Source organism: Dictyostelium discoideum (assembly GCF_000004695.1).
Source record: "Dictyostelium discoideum AX4 chromosome 1 chromosome, whole genome shotgun sequence".
NCBI classification, from domain to species: domain Eukaryota; phylum Evosea; class Eumycetozoa; order Dictyosteliales; family Dictyosteliaceae; genus Dictyostelium; species Dictyostelium discoideum.
This window is the reverse complement of record NC_007087.3, coordinates 528,977-544,069: the sequence shown is the minus strand read 5'-3', so window position 1 is coordinate 544,069 and position 15,093 is coordinate 528,977. Positions and strand designations below refer to the sequence as shown.

Below are 15,093 nucleotides of genomic sequence, written 5' to 3'. Positions count from 1 at the left end.
ATTAATAATTTCATCTAAAGTTGATTCTAAAATATCTTGAGTAATTTTTATTGTTATTGAATATAATTGAATTGTATTTAAATTATTTAAAATTGATTTAAATATTGGTTGTAATGAATTTGAATATGTTGAAGAGAATTTAAAATGTCTAATATTTGAACTTGTTGAATTGAATATATTTTCAAATAAATATTGAATAGTATTAAAATAAAACTTTTTAAAGAATTCTTGATCTTTGAATTTACTATGATCATTACCACTACCACTACCACCGCCATCATCAAATGTTTTAAAATTGTCATCCAATACTAAAGTTTTAATTGATTTATTATTAGATAATTCAGAGAATAAATCATTACAAATTACCATACCACCATTCTTGATTTTAAAATATTCCAATGATGAAGAGGATGAAGATAATAATGATTTAATACCATTTGAAAACATTTTTAAATAATTTAAAATCTTTTTTGTATCATCATGATCCTCATGATCCTCATCATCATCATCTTCTTCATCATCTTCATCATCATCATCATCATTGTCATCATTATCATCATGATTGTAAAAACTATTATTTTCACTATAACTACTATCATAATAATTAAATTCATCATCATCACTAAAATGGTTATAAATACAACGTGTATATGGACATGCTTTTGAAATTGTTAAATTTTTTAATAATTTACAAGTACTTAATGATTCAATCATTAGTTCCCAATGATTGATAATATCATTTCTAAATTGTGATAGAAATTCATCATTTCTACATTGTGATTCATCATTTCCTAACATAATTTCAATGATTTCATGAAATTGAATTGGTATTGAAAGTGTATGTAAATTATTTAATTGATTAACATTTAATAGATGATAGGGTTCAACGAAATCTGAATAAATTTTAATTGATTCAACTTGTCCATTAATATCTTGATTAAACAGTCCTGAAAAATCCATATGAATAATATCGTCATCATTATCATTATTTATATATTTAATATTCTTTGATTTAATATGATTTAATATATTGAATATCTTATCACAATTATTTGTTCCGAAATAACTAATATTATTTATATATAATTTTGATTCTATTTTATCATCATTATTATCATTACTACTACTAATATCAATATTATCATTTAATAATGAGAAATTATGAAGAGTAATATCAACTTTACAATTATTATTATTATTATTATTATTATTTATATTATTATTGGATGAAGGTAGATTTGATAAATCAAATGAACTGTTTATTTTTTTATAATTTGAATTTAATAAATTTTTAAATTCTGTTTTATTATAATCCATATTTACTAATATCTTTCTAAATTTTAAACTATTATTCATCTTTAATTTGGAAATTTCTTCTAATTCTTCATATGTTAATTTATTTAAACATAATACTTGTTGTTTAAAATAATCTTTTATAATATTATTATCATTATTACTATTATTAGTATTATTAATTTTAATAATTGAATATTCCTTATTTATATTCATTTTAAAATTTAATTTAATTTCACTGCTTTCTGAATATTTCTTTCTAAAATTATATGAAATAGTATCTGGTTGTGGTGGTGGTGGTGAAATAGTTGGTAATAATGGTTCATTGAACCAATATTCTATTCTATTATTGTCAATGATATTATTGGTTATTAAATTTGATATGATTTTATACCATTCCTTTGATACTAATGATAATTTTATAATTTCATTTATATAATAATAGTAGTTTTTAATTTCATAATATTTATTATTATTATTATTATTATTATTATTATTATTATTATTATTATTATTATTATTATTACAATTATTAATATTATTATTACAATTATTAATATTATTTTTTTTATTTAATAATAAATAATTAACTATTGATTCAATAATATTATTATAAATATAATTTGGTATGGTTATAGTATCATTATTATTATTATTATTATTATTATCTAATTTTATTTTTTTATAATTTGAATTTAATAAATTTTTAAATTCTCTTTTATTGTAATCCATATTTACTAATATATTTCTAAATTTTAAACTATCATTCATCTCTAAATTGGCAATTTTGTGGAGGGTTCATCAATTTTTTATTTTCTATTTTAATGGTGAAAGGGGTTTTAAAATTTTTTTTTTATTTTTATTTTTATTTTTATTTTTTATTTTTTTTTTTTTGAGTGTTTATTATTTAAGTAGCACAAGAGAGTTTGTTTTCAACTTTGACATATACCAAAAAAAAAAAAAATAAAAAAAAAAAAAACGACAAAAAAAAAACACAAAGAAAAAAAAATATTAAAAAATAAAAAAAATAAAACAAAAAAAATCTTTTTTAAATACCCGAACAGATATTCGTTGAAAAAATTGAACAAAAATAAAAAAAATCGAAAAAATTTCAAAGACTAATCTGGCCATTTGTATTTTTTATTTTTTTTATTTTTAATTTTTTTTTATTTTTTTTATTTTTTTTTTTTTTGTTAAAAATATCTGTTTATATGTTTGTTAATCAAAATTCAAAATCTTTAAAAAAAAAAATCTTTTTTTTTTTTTTATGAAAATTCATCAAAATTAAATAATTTTTTTTTTTTTTCTATTTAAAGTTATTTTCCAAAAGCATATGAAAAATATTAAAATCTATATTTTACTTTCATTTTTTTTTTTTTTTTTTTTTTTTTGCTATTTAAAGATATTTTCCAAAAATAAAATTGATTTATTAATAAAAAAAAAAAAAAAAAAAAAATTGAATTTATAAATTCTTGTCTTTATTTTATATTTATTTATTTATTTATTTATTATTTTTTTTTTTTTTTTGTTTTTGTTTTTTTTTTTAGAAATCATTGTTTGAGTAGCTTAAAACGGAAATAGAGAAATGGCAAGAATTTCCATTAATTTTATCATTTAATAATGATTGATATTTTTTTGATTTATCAGTTTTTGAATTATCTTTTTCAGATTTTTTAGTTTTTGAATTAATCACACTTATTTTAAATTCACATAAGTTCTTATGTTGTCGTTGTTTTTGATTTTCCTTGAATTTATATGAAAGATTAATAATTTCATCTAAAGTTGATTCTAAAATATTTTGAGTAATTTTTATTGTTATTGAATATAATTGAATTGTATTCAAATTATTTAAAATTGATTTAAATATTGGTTGTAATGAATTTGAATATTTTGATGAGAATTTAAAGTGTCTGATATTTGAATTTGGTGAATTGAATATATTTTCAAATAAATATTGAATAATATTAAAATAATGGATTTCATAAAATTCATCACCATCATTCATTTGTTTGCACGATGAAAATTCGTCATCCAATACTAAAGTTTTAATTGATTTATTATTAGATAATTCAGAGAATGTGTCATTACAAATTACAATACCACAATTTTTAATTTTAAAATATTCCAACGATGATGAAGATAATAATGATTTAATACCATTTGAAAACATTTTTAAATAATATAAACAATTTTTTAAATCCTCATTTTCATCTTCATTTTCTTTTTCATCTTCATTGTCATCATCATGGGGGGTGGTATCTTTATTTTTGTAATCAAGTGATTCTTTCATGAAATTATAGATACAGTGAGAGTCAAAACATGGATTTGAAATTTCTAAATTTTTTAAGGGTCTACATGATTTTAAAGATTCAATCATTGATTCCCAATCTTTGATTATGCTATCCTGGTGTTTTGATAATATTTCATTATTTCTACATTGTAATTGTGAATCTTCATTAAATTCTAATAACATACCAATGATTTCATGAAAATGGATTGGTATTGAAAGTGTATGTAAATTATTTAATTGATTTACATTTAATAGATGAAATGGTTCAACGAAATCTGAATAGATTTTAATTGACTCGACTTGTCCATTAAGTTGACTATTGAAAAAATCTGAAAAATCTGCATGAGTATCTTCATCATCATTTCCAATATTAAATTTAATATTTTTTGATGTAATGTTTTTTAAAACTTTTTGAAAAACTTTATAATCGTAATCTTGATGTGACCCGAAATAACTGATATTATTAATATTTAATTTCTTTTCATCCCCACCATGGTAATACACCGCACAAAATCCATCATCAATATCATCCATGGTAATTAAATCGTGTAATGTAAATTCAATAATACAATTACTACTATCAGATGATGATGATGGTGATGATGGTGTAGTTAAATCTACCAATCCACCTTTTTTAATTAACTTGCTATTTGGATTCCCACCCTCAAAATACAAATCATAAAAATCACTATAAAAGTAATCCATTTTAATTAGAATCTTTCTGTAATGTAGTTTACCTTGATTTTCCAATTCGGCAAGTTCAATTAGATAATCATATAATAAACAATCTAAACATAAAACTTGATTTTTAAAATAATCTTTTACAATATTTTTATCAATTTTAATAATTGAAAATTCTTTATTAATTTTCATATTAAATTTTATATCGATATCATCACCTTTTGAATTTTTCTTTTTAAAATCATATGTTATAAATTCAGCTTTAACTGGTGGTGGTGAACTTATATCTGAACCATCAATAATACCATTAATCCAATATTCTAAAATATTATTATCAATAATATTATTACCAATTAAATTTGAAATTATATTAAACCAATCTTTTGATACTAATGATAATTTTAAAATTTCATTAAAATTGTAATAATAATTTTTAATTTCAAAATTTTTATTATTATTATTTTTATTATTATTATTATTATTATTATTATTATTATTATTATTATTATTATTATTTTTTCTATTTGTTAATAAATAATTAATCAATGGCTCAATAATATTAAGACAAATATATTTGGGTATAATTTTATTTTCATTAGTATCTAATTTTATTTTTTTTATTTGGCTCACTTTATTATTATTATTATTATTATTATTATTTATTATTTATTATTTATTATTATTATTTGGAAAATAAAAAAGAAAAAAAAAAAAAAAATGGCTAAAAAAAAAAAAAAAAAAAAAAAAGGTCCAAATAGTCGAAAAAAGAAAAAGATCATGATATTATATATTATTAAAAAAAAAAAAAGTTTGAAGAAAAATCCAATTTTACAAAAAAAAATAAAACTATGTGAATTTATTATCTTTAAAATTAAAGAAATCTTAACCTTGGAAATGGGATTTTTTAAAAAATTATTCACAAATACTAGGGAGTGTGTTTTTTACATTAAATGGAAATTCCATGAATAAAAAAAAAAATAATATTAAAAAAATAAAGTATTGTATGAAATATGGTAATTTAAATCTGTTGTTACTTAAATTATTAAAAAATATAAAACACTCCAAGTATTTATTATTGTTTCTAATCAATCAAAAAAAAAAAAAAAAATAATTATTAAAAAAAATAAATAAAATTAAAAAAAATAAAAATAAAAATAAAATAAAAATCGAAAAAAGTTTTTGTCGTTCAATTCGTTTTTTTTTTTTTTTTTTTTTTTTTTTTTTTTTTTAATTTTTTTTTTTTTTATTAATATTTATCAATTAAATAAAAATATTTATATACATTTATAAATATAAAAATAAATAAATAAAAAATGACAGGAATGAATAATAAAATTGATAGAAAGAGAAGAAAAGAGGGTACTTTAAAGAAACAATTTAATTTTGGACGTGTAGATGAAGAAGTTATGAAAAGATGGGATAACAATAAAACAGCACTTGAAAATTTCGCTTTAATGGGTTTACAATATAGTAATAAATTTGAATGTGATAATAAAAAAGCTTTAAATAAATTAGGAATGGAAGCAAAACCAGTTGGTAAGTTTTAATAAAAAAATAAATATAGAGACTTTAAAATTCTATTAATATTAACACACTTATTTTTATTTTTATTTTTTATTATTATTTTTTTATTATTATTATTATAATTTATTATAATTTATTTATTTAGATTTAACATTACCAAAAGAAGTTAAAGCAAAAGATAGAGGAATAAATGCTCACCTTCAACAATATACAAAAGCATTAATTATTAAATATAAAGATGATTATGAAAAAATGAAAATGGATCATAAATTAAATTTCTATCAAAAAACAGCAGGTGAATTAGAGAAATTATGCAATAAATATACTGTATTATATGGTCATCCATTAATGGGTGATGTTTATAAACAACAACAACAACAAAAAGAAAAAGAAGAAAAAGAAGAACAAGAAAGATTAGAAAAAGAAAAACAAAGATTAGAACAAGAAAAATTAGAAAAAGAAAGATTAGAAAAAGAAAAATTAGAAAAAGCTGCTGCCGCTGCACAAAAGAAAACAACAACACCAACCGCAGCATCAACTAAAAAAGTAGTTTCTAAAAAAGCAACAACAACAACAACACCAACTACTGAAGCAACAGAAGTTAAAAAGGTTGTAAAGAAAACACCAACAACAACAACAAAAAAGATATCAAAAAAGTAAATAAAAAAAAAAAAAAAAAAGAAAATTTTAATTAAAATTTTTATGTTTTTATCTTTTTATTTTAAAATTCAACTTTATTATTATTTGACATTTTAACACCAATTACATTATTTGTTGGAGTGTTTGAGATTGTAATTTTTAATATTCCTTCACCTAAACCCACATTTACATCTGAAGCTTTAACTTCTTTAGCAAAACTAATATGATGTATAAAGCTACCACACCATCTATTACTAAAAAGATAATCATGTTTTTCACATTCTCTTTTACCTTGAATTATTAATTTATCTTTATCCACATTAACTTTCATATCATTTGGTAATACTCCTGGTAAATCTTAAAAAAAAAAAAAAAAAAAAAAAAAAAAAAAAAGAATTTAAATAAATATATTCATAAGGTTTTTTTTTATTTTTTTTTTTTATTTTTTATTAAATTATATAATTTACAAATTTAATATATTTTAAACTATTTTATTTACATACCTGCAACTAAAATAGTTTCACTCTTAGTTGGATCATGATAACAATCAAAAGGAACTGGTGCAGAAACAAAATTTGTAAAAGTTCCAAATAAATTTAATTTTGTAAAATCTTCAACTGGATTCATTTTAAACTAAATTTATATATATATATAATAATTAATTTAAAAAAAAAATAATTATGAATGAATGAAGTTGTAAAAAAAAAAAAAAAAAATATAAAATAAAAAATAAAAAAAAAAAAAAAAAAAAAAAAAGTGAAATTGAAAAAAAAATTGAAATAAAATAATTTTTATTTAAATAAATAAATAAATAAATAAATAAATTTAATAAATAAATAAATTTAATTTACAATTTGATTAATTAATTTATTAAATTTTTTTTTTTTTTTTTTTTTTTTTTTTTTAAAAAAAAATTAATTATTAATTATTATTAATTATTTATTTCTTTGTTCACAACTTAATGACATTTTCCAAATTATATCAGCACCTGGTGATTTAAAATTCATTTGAGAACGAATATTTTGATTTTTTTCATAATAATAAAAAATATTTTGAAATTGTTTAATTGTATTAATTGTAATGGCAACTTCACGAAGTTTTGAGAAATTAATTAATTGTGATTGTTGATAATAGTCTGGATTACCTTCATGAATGAATGTTAAATCACTTAGATATAAACCAATATATGGTATACAACAAGAACCACATTTTGAAATTCTTTCACGATAATTTTTAAAATTCTCTTGTGGTGATAATAGTTTTTGTAAGGATTGTAAAGACTGGATAGAGGATTGTGGCACTTGTTCCCAAGTTTTATGTAATCTAGACACGGCAGAGGATTCTAAAGATGAGAGGACTTCCATTGCACCATAGTAGTTATTTAGTTGTACGAAAACGTCAGCTAATGCAATCACTTTTTTAAGTACAGCGACACGTTCTTTAATTTTCCCGCTTTTAACAATACAAGTTTGTAGCCAAAAACTAACACTATTGAAATGTTCAATGAATCTGACGATATTTGGAGAGAGCCTAGTTTTCTCGGTTTTATGAGTCCATGCAAGGTTTAAAAATTCTTTTGATTTTATATTTTTAAATAAATCAAACTCCATTAAAGTGATTTGAATTGCAATATCGGATATATCGAAATTGAATAATAGCCTATCCTCCAATACCATTGTTTCTGCTATTTCCTCCTGAGTTAATGGTTCAATTGGTATATAAGGTGGATCTTGGATATAGGTAGCCATCTTTCTCTTGTGTATAGAGTCAATGTAGGTAGCGTGTTTCTCCATTTTACAAAATGGCATGATTTTATTAACTAGGTTATTAAACAATTCATAAAGGTCTGGATTTTCATAGAAATCCCAATTATAAATACCAATCCAGAGTTTAATAGTATTGAATACACTTGTACGGATTTGCTCCTGTTTTGTCTTTCTCCATTGCTCAACCTGTTCTTTGGAAGCCAACAACTTTTCTGGCAATTCCATAGTAGGTGTGACACAAAACCTTATTGTCAAACGCTCCATCAACTCCACTGGTGATAGGAATTTACGATAGGTTAATAAAAATACATTTGCAAATTTCAAGTCATGTGCTTCTGCCATTGTCAATTTCTCAATTAATTTGTCAATGGTTGCATATTGAATTACATTTAAGTCTGGTAAGCCGTCATCATTCAATTTAAATCTAATATCATCTTCGCTATCTTGTTCCAATGTATTAAAAGTTGCATTTGATTGCATTAGTAAAAGTTGTCTATTTTTTAAATAATGTCCAATAGGATCATGAAAATTAATTTTTCTAACAATTGATCTTAGATGAACTTGTAATATATATTTCTCAACATAAAGATCTTCAATATCTTTTTTAAGTATTGAATTTTGAATTGACTCTTCTTCAACTTTTTCTTTTGCAGCTTGTAATGAATCATCAATTTCATTTAACATTCCTAATAAAAAGTCTGCTTCATCAGGTTCCTCATTATCAATACCACTACTACTAGTTGTATCAGCAGTATCTGATTTATTACCAATTGATTCAACTCTATTCCTAACTAAATTTGAATTTGAATTTGAATTTAAATTTGAATTTGAATTTAAATTTGAATTTGAATTAATTGTATTATTTGAAAATCCACCAACTATACCACTACCACCACCACCTTGTTTTATCATTGAATTTTGTTTTGATAATAATTTTACAATTGTTAATACATTCTCTAATGGATTAATTACTAACCAATGTGCATCATTTACAATTAATAAATTAATTGTAATTAAAACTAATATTACAAAAACTGTTAAACATAAATGTAAAATACATGAATATTTTATATAATACTAAAAAAAAAAAAAATTAAAAATTAATTAATTAATAAATCTATAAAATTAAATTATATTTTTTTTTAAAAAAAAACTTACAGAATTATCAATCCAAATTATTGAATTTAAATAATTATATTTTAAAATTGATCTTTCTTGAAGTGAATTAATTTTATCAGGTAAATTAAAAATTTTTTGATTTGAAATTTGTGTGAATAATAATTTTTCATTATTTAATTGATAATTATTAAAAACACCAGTGAATTCAGGTGATTGTAAACCATAAGTTGATGATAAATATTCAAATGACGAGATTGTTGATTGAATATATTGTGTTGGTGTATCAGATTCATATACTAATAATTGAGTTGCAAATAAGACGGCCAATGCTAATAAAACGATTTTATTAGTTGTCAACCTTATTAATTTATCACCTAATTTACTTGCTTCAACTTCTAATCCTTCAGATGGTAATGTTTGCTTTCTTAGGAATCTATTATACAATGTCGATATCAGTGATATCCTTATGAAAGAACCACATATTCTAATGATTCTTGTATTTACAGTTATTGACAATACTAAATTTGCATAGTAGTTTTGAAAATGGTGGATATCGGTGACTATGGATATTAAACTAATTAAATCTAGCCAAAACACTATTGTGCCTGGGAAATACTCTTGTTGAAAACAAAATAAATTCAATATGATATCAATTGAAAAGAATCCAATTATGCTGCATTTCACTGCCATTATACTATAATCAATCGCATTGGACGATGGTGATCCCGATGCACCAATAATATCATCAATAAATAATACAAATATAATTGATATTATCATTATTGTTAACCAAATATTTGAACTAATCACCCATGTCATCCATCTTCTAATTCTTCTAATAATTTTATTCTCTTTCTTCCTTTTCTTTCTTGGTGAAAAACTTTTAACACTTGTATCAATACCACTTGTATTATCTTTAATTTCCATTGAAATATCATTATTTTCTGAACCATTATTATTATTATTATTACTATTAATATTATTACCTAAACTTAAATTTGGCATTGATTGTTGTTGTTGTTGTTGTAATTGTAATTGTTGTTGTTGTTGAGATTGTGATTGTGGTGGTTGAAATAAATTTGTTGACCTTTTAAAATCACCAAATGATGTACTTGAATTTACACTACTAAAACTTAAATTTCTATATATACCGCTATGATGTTGTTGTTGAATTCTTAAATGACCACTTAGATGCTCGGGTTTTGGTGATGGTGGTGGTGTATGTTGATCTAAAAATTTTGAAAGATTTGGTGCTGTCATTTGTGCACGTGGTGATATTGGTGGTGATGGTGATTGTATTGATCCAATTATATTACCATTACTAACCATCATCATCGTTTGTAAATTACCTGTATTACTTCTAAATCTTGGTGAATCTGGATTTCTTTCTGATATTGTATTATTTACACTATTACTATTACTACCACCACCACCACCACTTAAATTATTTAAATTATTTAATGATAAATTTTGAATACTATTTGATCCTGAAATATTTGATGATGTTTCATCATTATTATTATTATTACTATTATCATTTGTATAAATTGGATTATTTTTTGCAATTTCATCCATAACTATCATATCAATAGATGCTGACCTACTTCTATTTGTTAATCCAGGTTTTAAAATTTTTACTCTTTCCGCCATCTTTTTTTCCTTTTTTTTTTTCCTTTTTTTTTTTTTTTTTTTACTTATATAGTTTTTTTTTTTTTTTTTCCTTGGTTTGTTGTGAAATTTTAAAAAACAAATTGAATAAAAAAAATAGTAAACCAAAATATTTGATTAAAAAAATAAAATGGTTATTATTTTTTATTTTAAAAAAAAAAAATAATAAAATAATTATTTAAAAAATATATTAAAATGTGTTTAGAAAAAAAAAAAAAAAAATTATATATATACACAACCCCCTTTTTTGTCTTTATATTTTTTATATTATTATTATTATTATTATTATTATTATTATTATTATTATTATTATTATTATTATTATTATTTTTATTATTATTATTATTATTATTATTATTTATATTATTATTATTTATATTATTATTTATTGTTGTTATAAATAACAAAAAGTGGGATACAGTTATCGTTATATATATATATATAAGTGTTTATGTGTATATGTATGGGTGGTTTTATATTTATATATATATTTTTTTTAAAAAAAAAACAACAACAAAAATTGATTTTAAATATTATATCTTTTAAAACCAAATAATAAAAATAACAATACTAATTCTGTTTGGTATTAATTAAGTTAAGTTAAGTTTGTTTGTTTGTTGTGAATGTGAGGATATTAGGCTTTGTGTGTTTGTGTGTGTGTTTGTGTGTGTGGTTGGGTGATGATGAAGATGTTTTTTTTTATTTTTAGTTATTTTTTATTTTTACTTTTAAAAATCGCAAGTCTTGTCGTCTTTTTTTTTTTTTTTTTGTTGGAATTTTAAAAAAATAATTATTGTGGTGATTAACTTGAGATTTTAAAGATATTTAAAAAAAAAAAAAAAAAAGATTTATTAAAATGTACAAGGTGTGTTTATGTATGTATATGTATTTAAGCTATATATATATATATATATATATATTTTTTTTTAAAAAAAAAAAAATTCAATGGTTATTTGACACTAACTAAAACATTTACTTTTTAAAAAAATAAATAGTAAATATATATTAATATTTTAATATATAAATATATATGTATAGGTACAATCTATTATTACAATAAAATAAAAAAAAAAAAAAAACAAAAAAAAAAAAAAATAAAAAAATAAAAAATAATATTAAAAAAAACTGATTTTCTAAAGTTGTAAATCAAAAAAAAAGAGAAAAAGAATAGTAGAAAAAACAGTTGTTTTTTTTTTTTTTTTTTTTTTTTTTTTTTTTTTTTTTTTTAATTTTTGACTACGCACAAACAAACGATTGGTTTCAAAGCTTTCTTTCTTTTATTTTAGCGGTTGAAAAATTTTGTTCAAAAGCAATTTTTTTATTTTTATTTTTATTTTTTTTATTTTTTTCTTTTTTTTTTTTTCAAAAATATCTTTTTTCAGTAGGCCGAAACTTTTTTTTTTTCTTTTTTTTCTTTTTTTTTTTTTTTTTTTTCTGATTGCCAGCTGATTGGTCATTTTTTATAAAATCAAAATTTTTTAAAAAAAATTGTATTGTTTTTAAAATATCTCGATTTGAATTTCGATTGGTGCGTTGCTTTTGTGATTCAAAACTTTTTTTATTTATTTTTGTTTTTATTTATTTTTTTTTTTTTAGTAATTTATTTACAATAATGATTTTGGATTTGAATTTCATTAAAAGAAAATAACATTTTTATTATTATTATTGTTTTGTTTTGGTTTATTTTAAAATTATAGGTGATTATCCATTTATTTTTTTGGCTTTTTTTTTTTTCCCTGAAAGAAAAAAAAAAAAAATATTAAAATTATATTCTTTAATCAATTAACCCTGGTTTTGATTATTAAATAAATATATATATTTTTTTTCTTCAAAAAGTACTTAATGTTTCTTTGATATATATTTTTTAATTTTCCCTTATTCACACACCACCATGTTTTTTTAGTTAATATTCCCATTTTAAATTTTTTTTTTTTTTTTTTTTTTTTTTTTTTTTAATTTAGGCTGGTGTTGCACTTCCAAAAATTTTTTTTTTTTTTTTTATTTTTTTTTTATTTATTTTTTAATTTTTTTTTTTTATTTATTTTTTAATTTTTTTTATTTATTTTATTTTATTTTATTTTAATTCAATAAAGTTTTTAAAAAAAAAAAAAATGGCAAAGTCAAAGCCATTATCAAATAATACAAATAATAACAATATATTTGCAGTACTTGGTGATGAAGATGATTATGAAAATGAATCTACATCATCGTCAATTACTAAAAAAACAAAAAAGAATAAAAATAATAAATCATCAGTAATTGAATCACCAAAACAAAATAAAAAAGATAAAAAAAATAAAAAAGAAAAAGTTTCATCTGATGAAGAAGAAGAAGAAGAAGAACATGAAGAAAAAGAAAATAAAATTAAGAAATCATCAAATGAAGAAAAAGAGAAATTAGATAGAATTGAGCAAGATAGATTTGAGATACCAACACCATCAATATTTAATCAAATTGTTACAATATTCATTTGTATTTTATTAACAGTGGTTTTATATGCATCACCTACATTTTTAGGTGAGTTTATTTCATTGGGTGGTTCAATCATATTGGCTCTATTCACATTATATTTAATAAAGGAATTGGTTATGCCTGTAACAAAGGATGTAAATAAATTTAAAACTTTGTATGTCATCAATGAAATTCAACAATTAAGAAAAGAGAAATCAGTCTTAAAGAATGCTCCAAAATCAACTTCAAATGATAAGAAATTAAAATATATTAAAGAAAGAATAAATAATTTAGAATTGGAATTTGAAAAATTAGATTCAAAAAATAATAAAAAAAATGAAAATAATAATAATAATAATAATAATAATAATGATAATGATAATGATGATATACTTTCAAATTTAAAAAATGATAATAGCAACAGTAATAATAAGAATAAAAATAAAAATAAAAATAAAAATAAAAAAACAAAATAAAATAAATTGTTGGAATTCAATTCAAAAAAAATTATACAAATTTATTATTATAAACAACAATAACTAATTTATTTTACTTATTTTATTAAAATAAAACTTTTTTTTTTATTTTTTTTTTATTTTTTTATTTTTTTTTTTTTTTTTGTCCAATTCCCATTATCATAAAATTTAATTAAATTTAATTTCCTTTTTTTTTTTTTTTATAATTTAATAAATTGACCTAATAAATTAATAAATTAATAAAAATTTTGAAGTTCAAATATTTTAATTAAAAAAATTTCTACCTTCAAATAATTTTTTTTTTTTTTTAATTTTTTTTTTTTTTTTTTTTTTTGTTTTTTTTATTTTTTTTTATTTTTTTATTTTTTTTTTTTTATTTTTTTTATTTTTTTATTTTTTTTTTTTTTTTACTTTTATTAATTTTCACCCCCTTTGCAATTGTACATACAATACATCAAATAATAAAAAAAGTAATTACCTTTCTGCAAATTATAAAAATTAAAATTAAAATTAAAATTAAAATAAAAAAAATTTAAAATTAATATTTGATGATCAACATTAATTTCGATTGCGATTGATGATGCAATTCAAATATTTGTTAAAAAATAAAAAAAGAAATCGGAGAAATCAAAGAAATAATATATCCTAATATATATATTTTATTTATTTATTTATTTATTTTATTTTATTTTATTTTATTTTATATATCAAGTGGGCTTTTTCGGATTTATTGGATCATTAATTGTTTTTTTAATTAAAACACCATTTTTATTGGCATTCTTCTTACTTAAATTAATCTTCCACCCAATTTCAATTTTAGTTGGATTAATTGCATTATACTTATATTACACCAGTGGTGAAAAGAAGGATATTCCTTTCGTTCCAAAATTCGCACCAGCATTCAATCCAAAGACAGCAGGTTCTCACAGTGGTACTAAAGGTGCTAAAGGAGTCGTAAAATCAAAACATGGTTAAATTAAATAATAATAATAATAATAATAAATAATATAATACATCACATCATAATCAACCTTTCAATCATATTCAAATTCTACACATTATCATTATCATCATATACAAAACCTCAAACCTAAAAAAAAAAAAAAAAAAAAAAAAAAAAAAAAGTTATATAATAATTGTGACCACAATCAATTGTAAATTTTATAAGTCATAAAAAAAAAAAAAA

At 19.7% G+C, this 15,093-nt stretch overlaps 6 protein-coding genes across 6 annotated transcripts in view; 2 read left to right on the top strand and 4 right to left on the bottom strand.

Annotated features, from left to right (window-relative positions):
• DDB_G0268494 (hypothetical protein) overlaps nucleotides 1-2,064 on the bottom strand; it is a gene marked incomplete at both ends in the record, with an annotated part of 2,259 nt that extends 195 nt beyond the window's left edge. The window contains one exon of the mRNA XM_642117.1: nucleotides 1-2,064. This exon is cut by the window's left edge and continues 195 nt beyond it. Coding sequence (XP_647209.1) covers nucleotides 1-2,064 — 2,064 coding nt within the window.
• Nucleotides 2,065-2,836: 772 nt separating this feature from the next.
• Nucleotides 2,837-5,227, bottom strand: DDB_G0267672 (hypothetical protein; the record flags this gene model as incomplete). The annotated part of the gene is made up of 2 exons (XM_642116.1): nucleotides 2,837-4,813; nucleotides 5,210-5,227. 2 exons carry the CDS (start codon nucleotides 5,225-5,227, stop codon nucleotides 2,837-2,839), a joined length of 1,995 nt encoding a protein of 664 aa, XP_647208.1.
• A 350-nt stretch (nucleotides 5,228-5,577) lies between these two features.
• DDB_G0267670 (hypothetical protein) lies at nucleotides 5,578-6,448 on the top strand (the record flags this gene model as incomplete). The annotated part of the gene is made up of 2 exons (XM_642115.1): nucleotides 5,578-5,800; nucleotides 5,934-6,448. The coding sequence occupies 2 exons, from the start codon at nucleotides 5,578-5,580 to the stop codon at nucleotides 6,446-6,448; spliced, it is 738 nt and encodes a 245-aa protein (XP_647207.1).
• Nucleotides 6,449-6,509: 61 nt separating this feature from the next.
• Nucleotides 6,510-7,054, bottom strand: hspL (heat shock protein Hsp20 domain-containing protein; the record flags this gene model as incomplete). Its single annotated transcript, XM_642114.1, has 2 exons — nucleotides 6,510-6,784; nucleotides 6,931-7,054. The coding sequence occupies 2 exons, from the start codon at nucleotides 7,052-7,054 to the stop codon at nucleotides 6,510-6,512; spliced, it is 399 nt and encodes a 132-aa protein (XP_647206.1).
• A 308-nt stretch (nucleotides 7,055-7,362) lies between these two features.
• On the bottom strand, nucleotides 7,363-10,962 carry gefW (RasGEF domain-containing protein; the record flags this gene model as incomplete). Its single annotated transcript, XM_642113.1, has 2 exons — nucleotides 7,363-9,270; nucleotides 9,352-10,962. 2 exons carry the CDS (start codon nucleotides 10,960-10,962, stop codon nucleotides 7,363-7,365), a joined length of 3,519 nt encoding a protein of 1,172 aa, XP_647205.1.
• Nucleotides 10,963-13,091: 2,129 nt separating this feature from the next.
• On the top strand, nucleotides 13,092-14,882 carry DDB_G0267664 (hypothetical protein; the record flags this gene model as incomplete). Its single annotated transcript, XM_642112.1, has 2 exons — nucleotides 13,092-13,854; nucleotides 14,620-14,882. 2 exons carry the CDS (start codon nucleotides 13,092-13,094, stop codon nucleotides 14,880-14,882), a joined length of 1,026 nt encoding a protein of 341 aa, XP_647204.1.
• Between the last annotated feature and the right edge of the window lie 211 nt (nucleotides 14,883-15,093).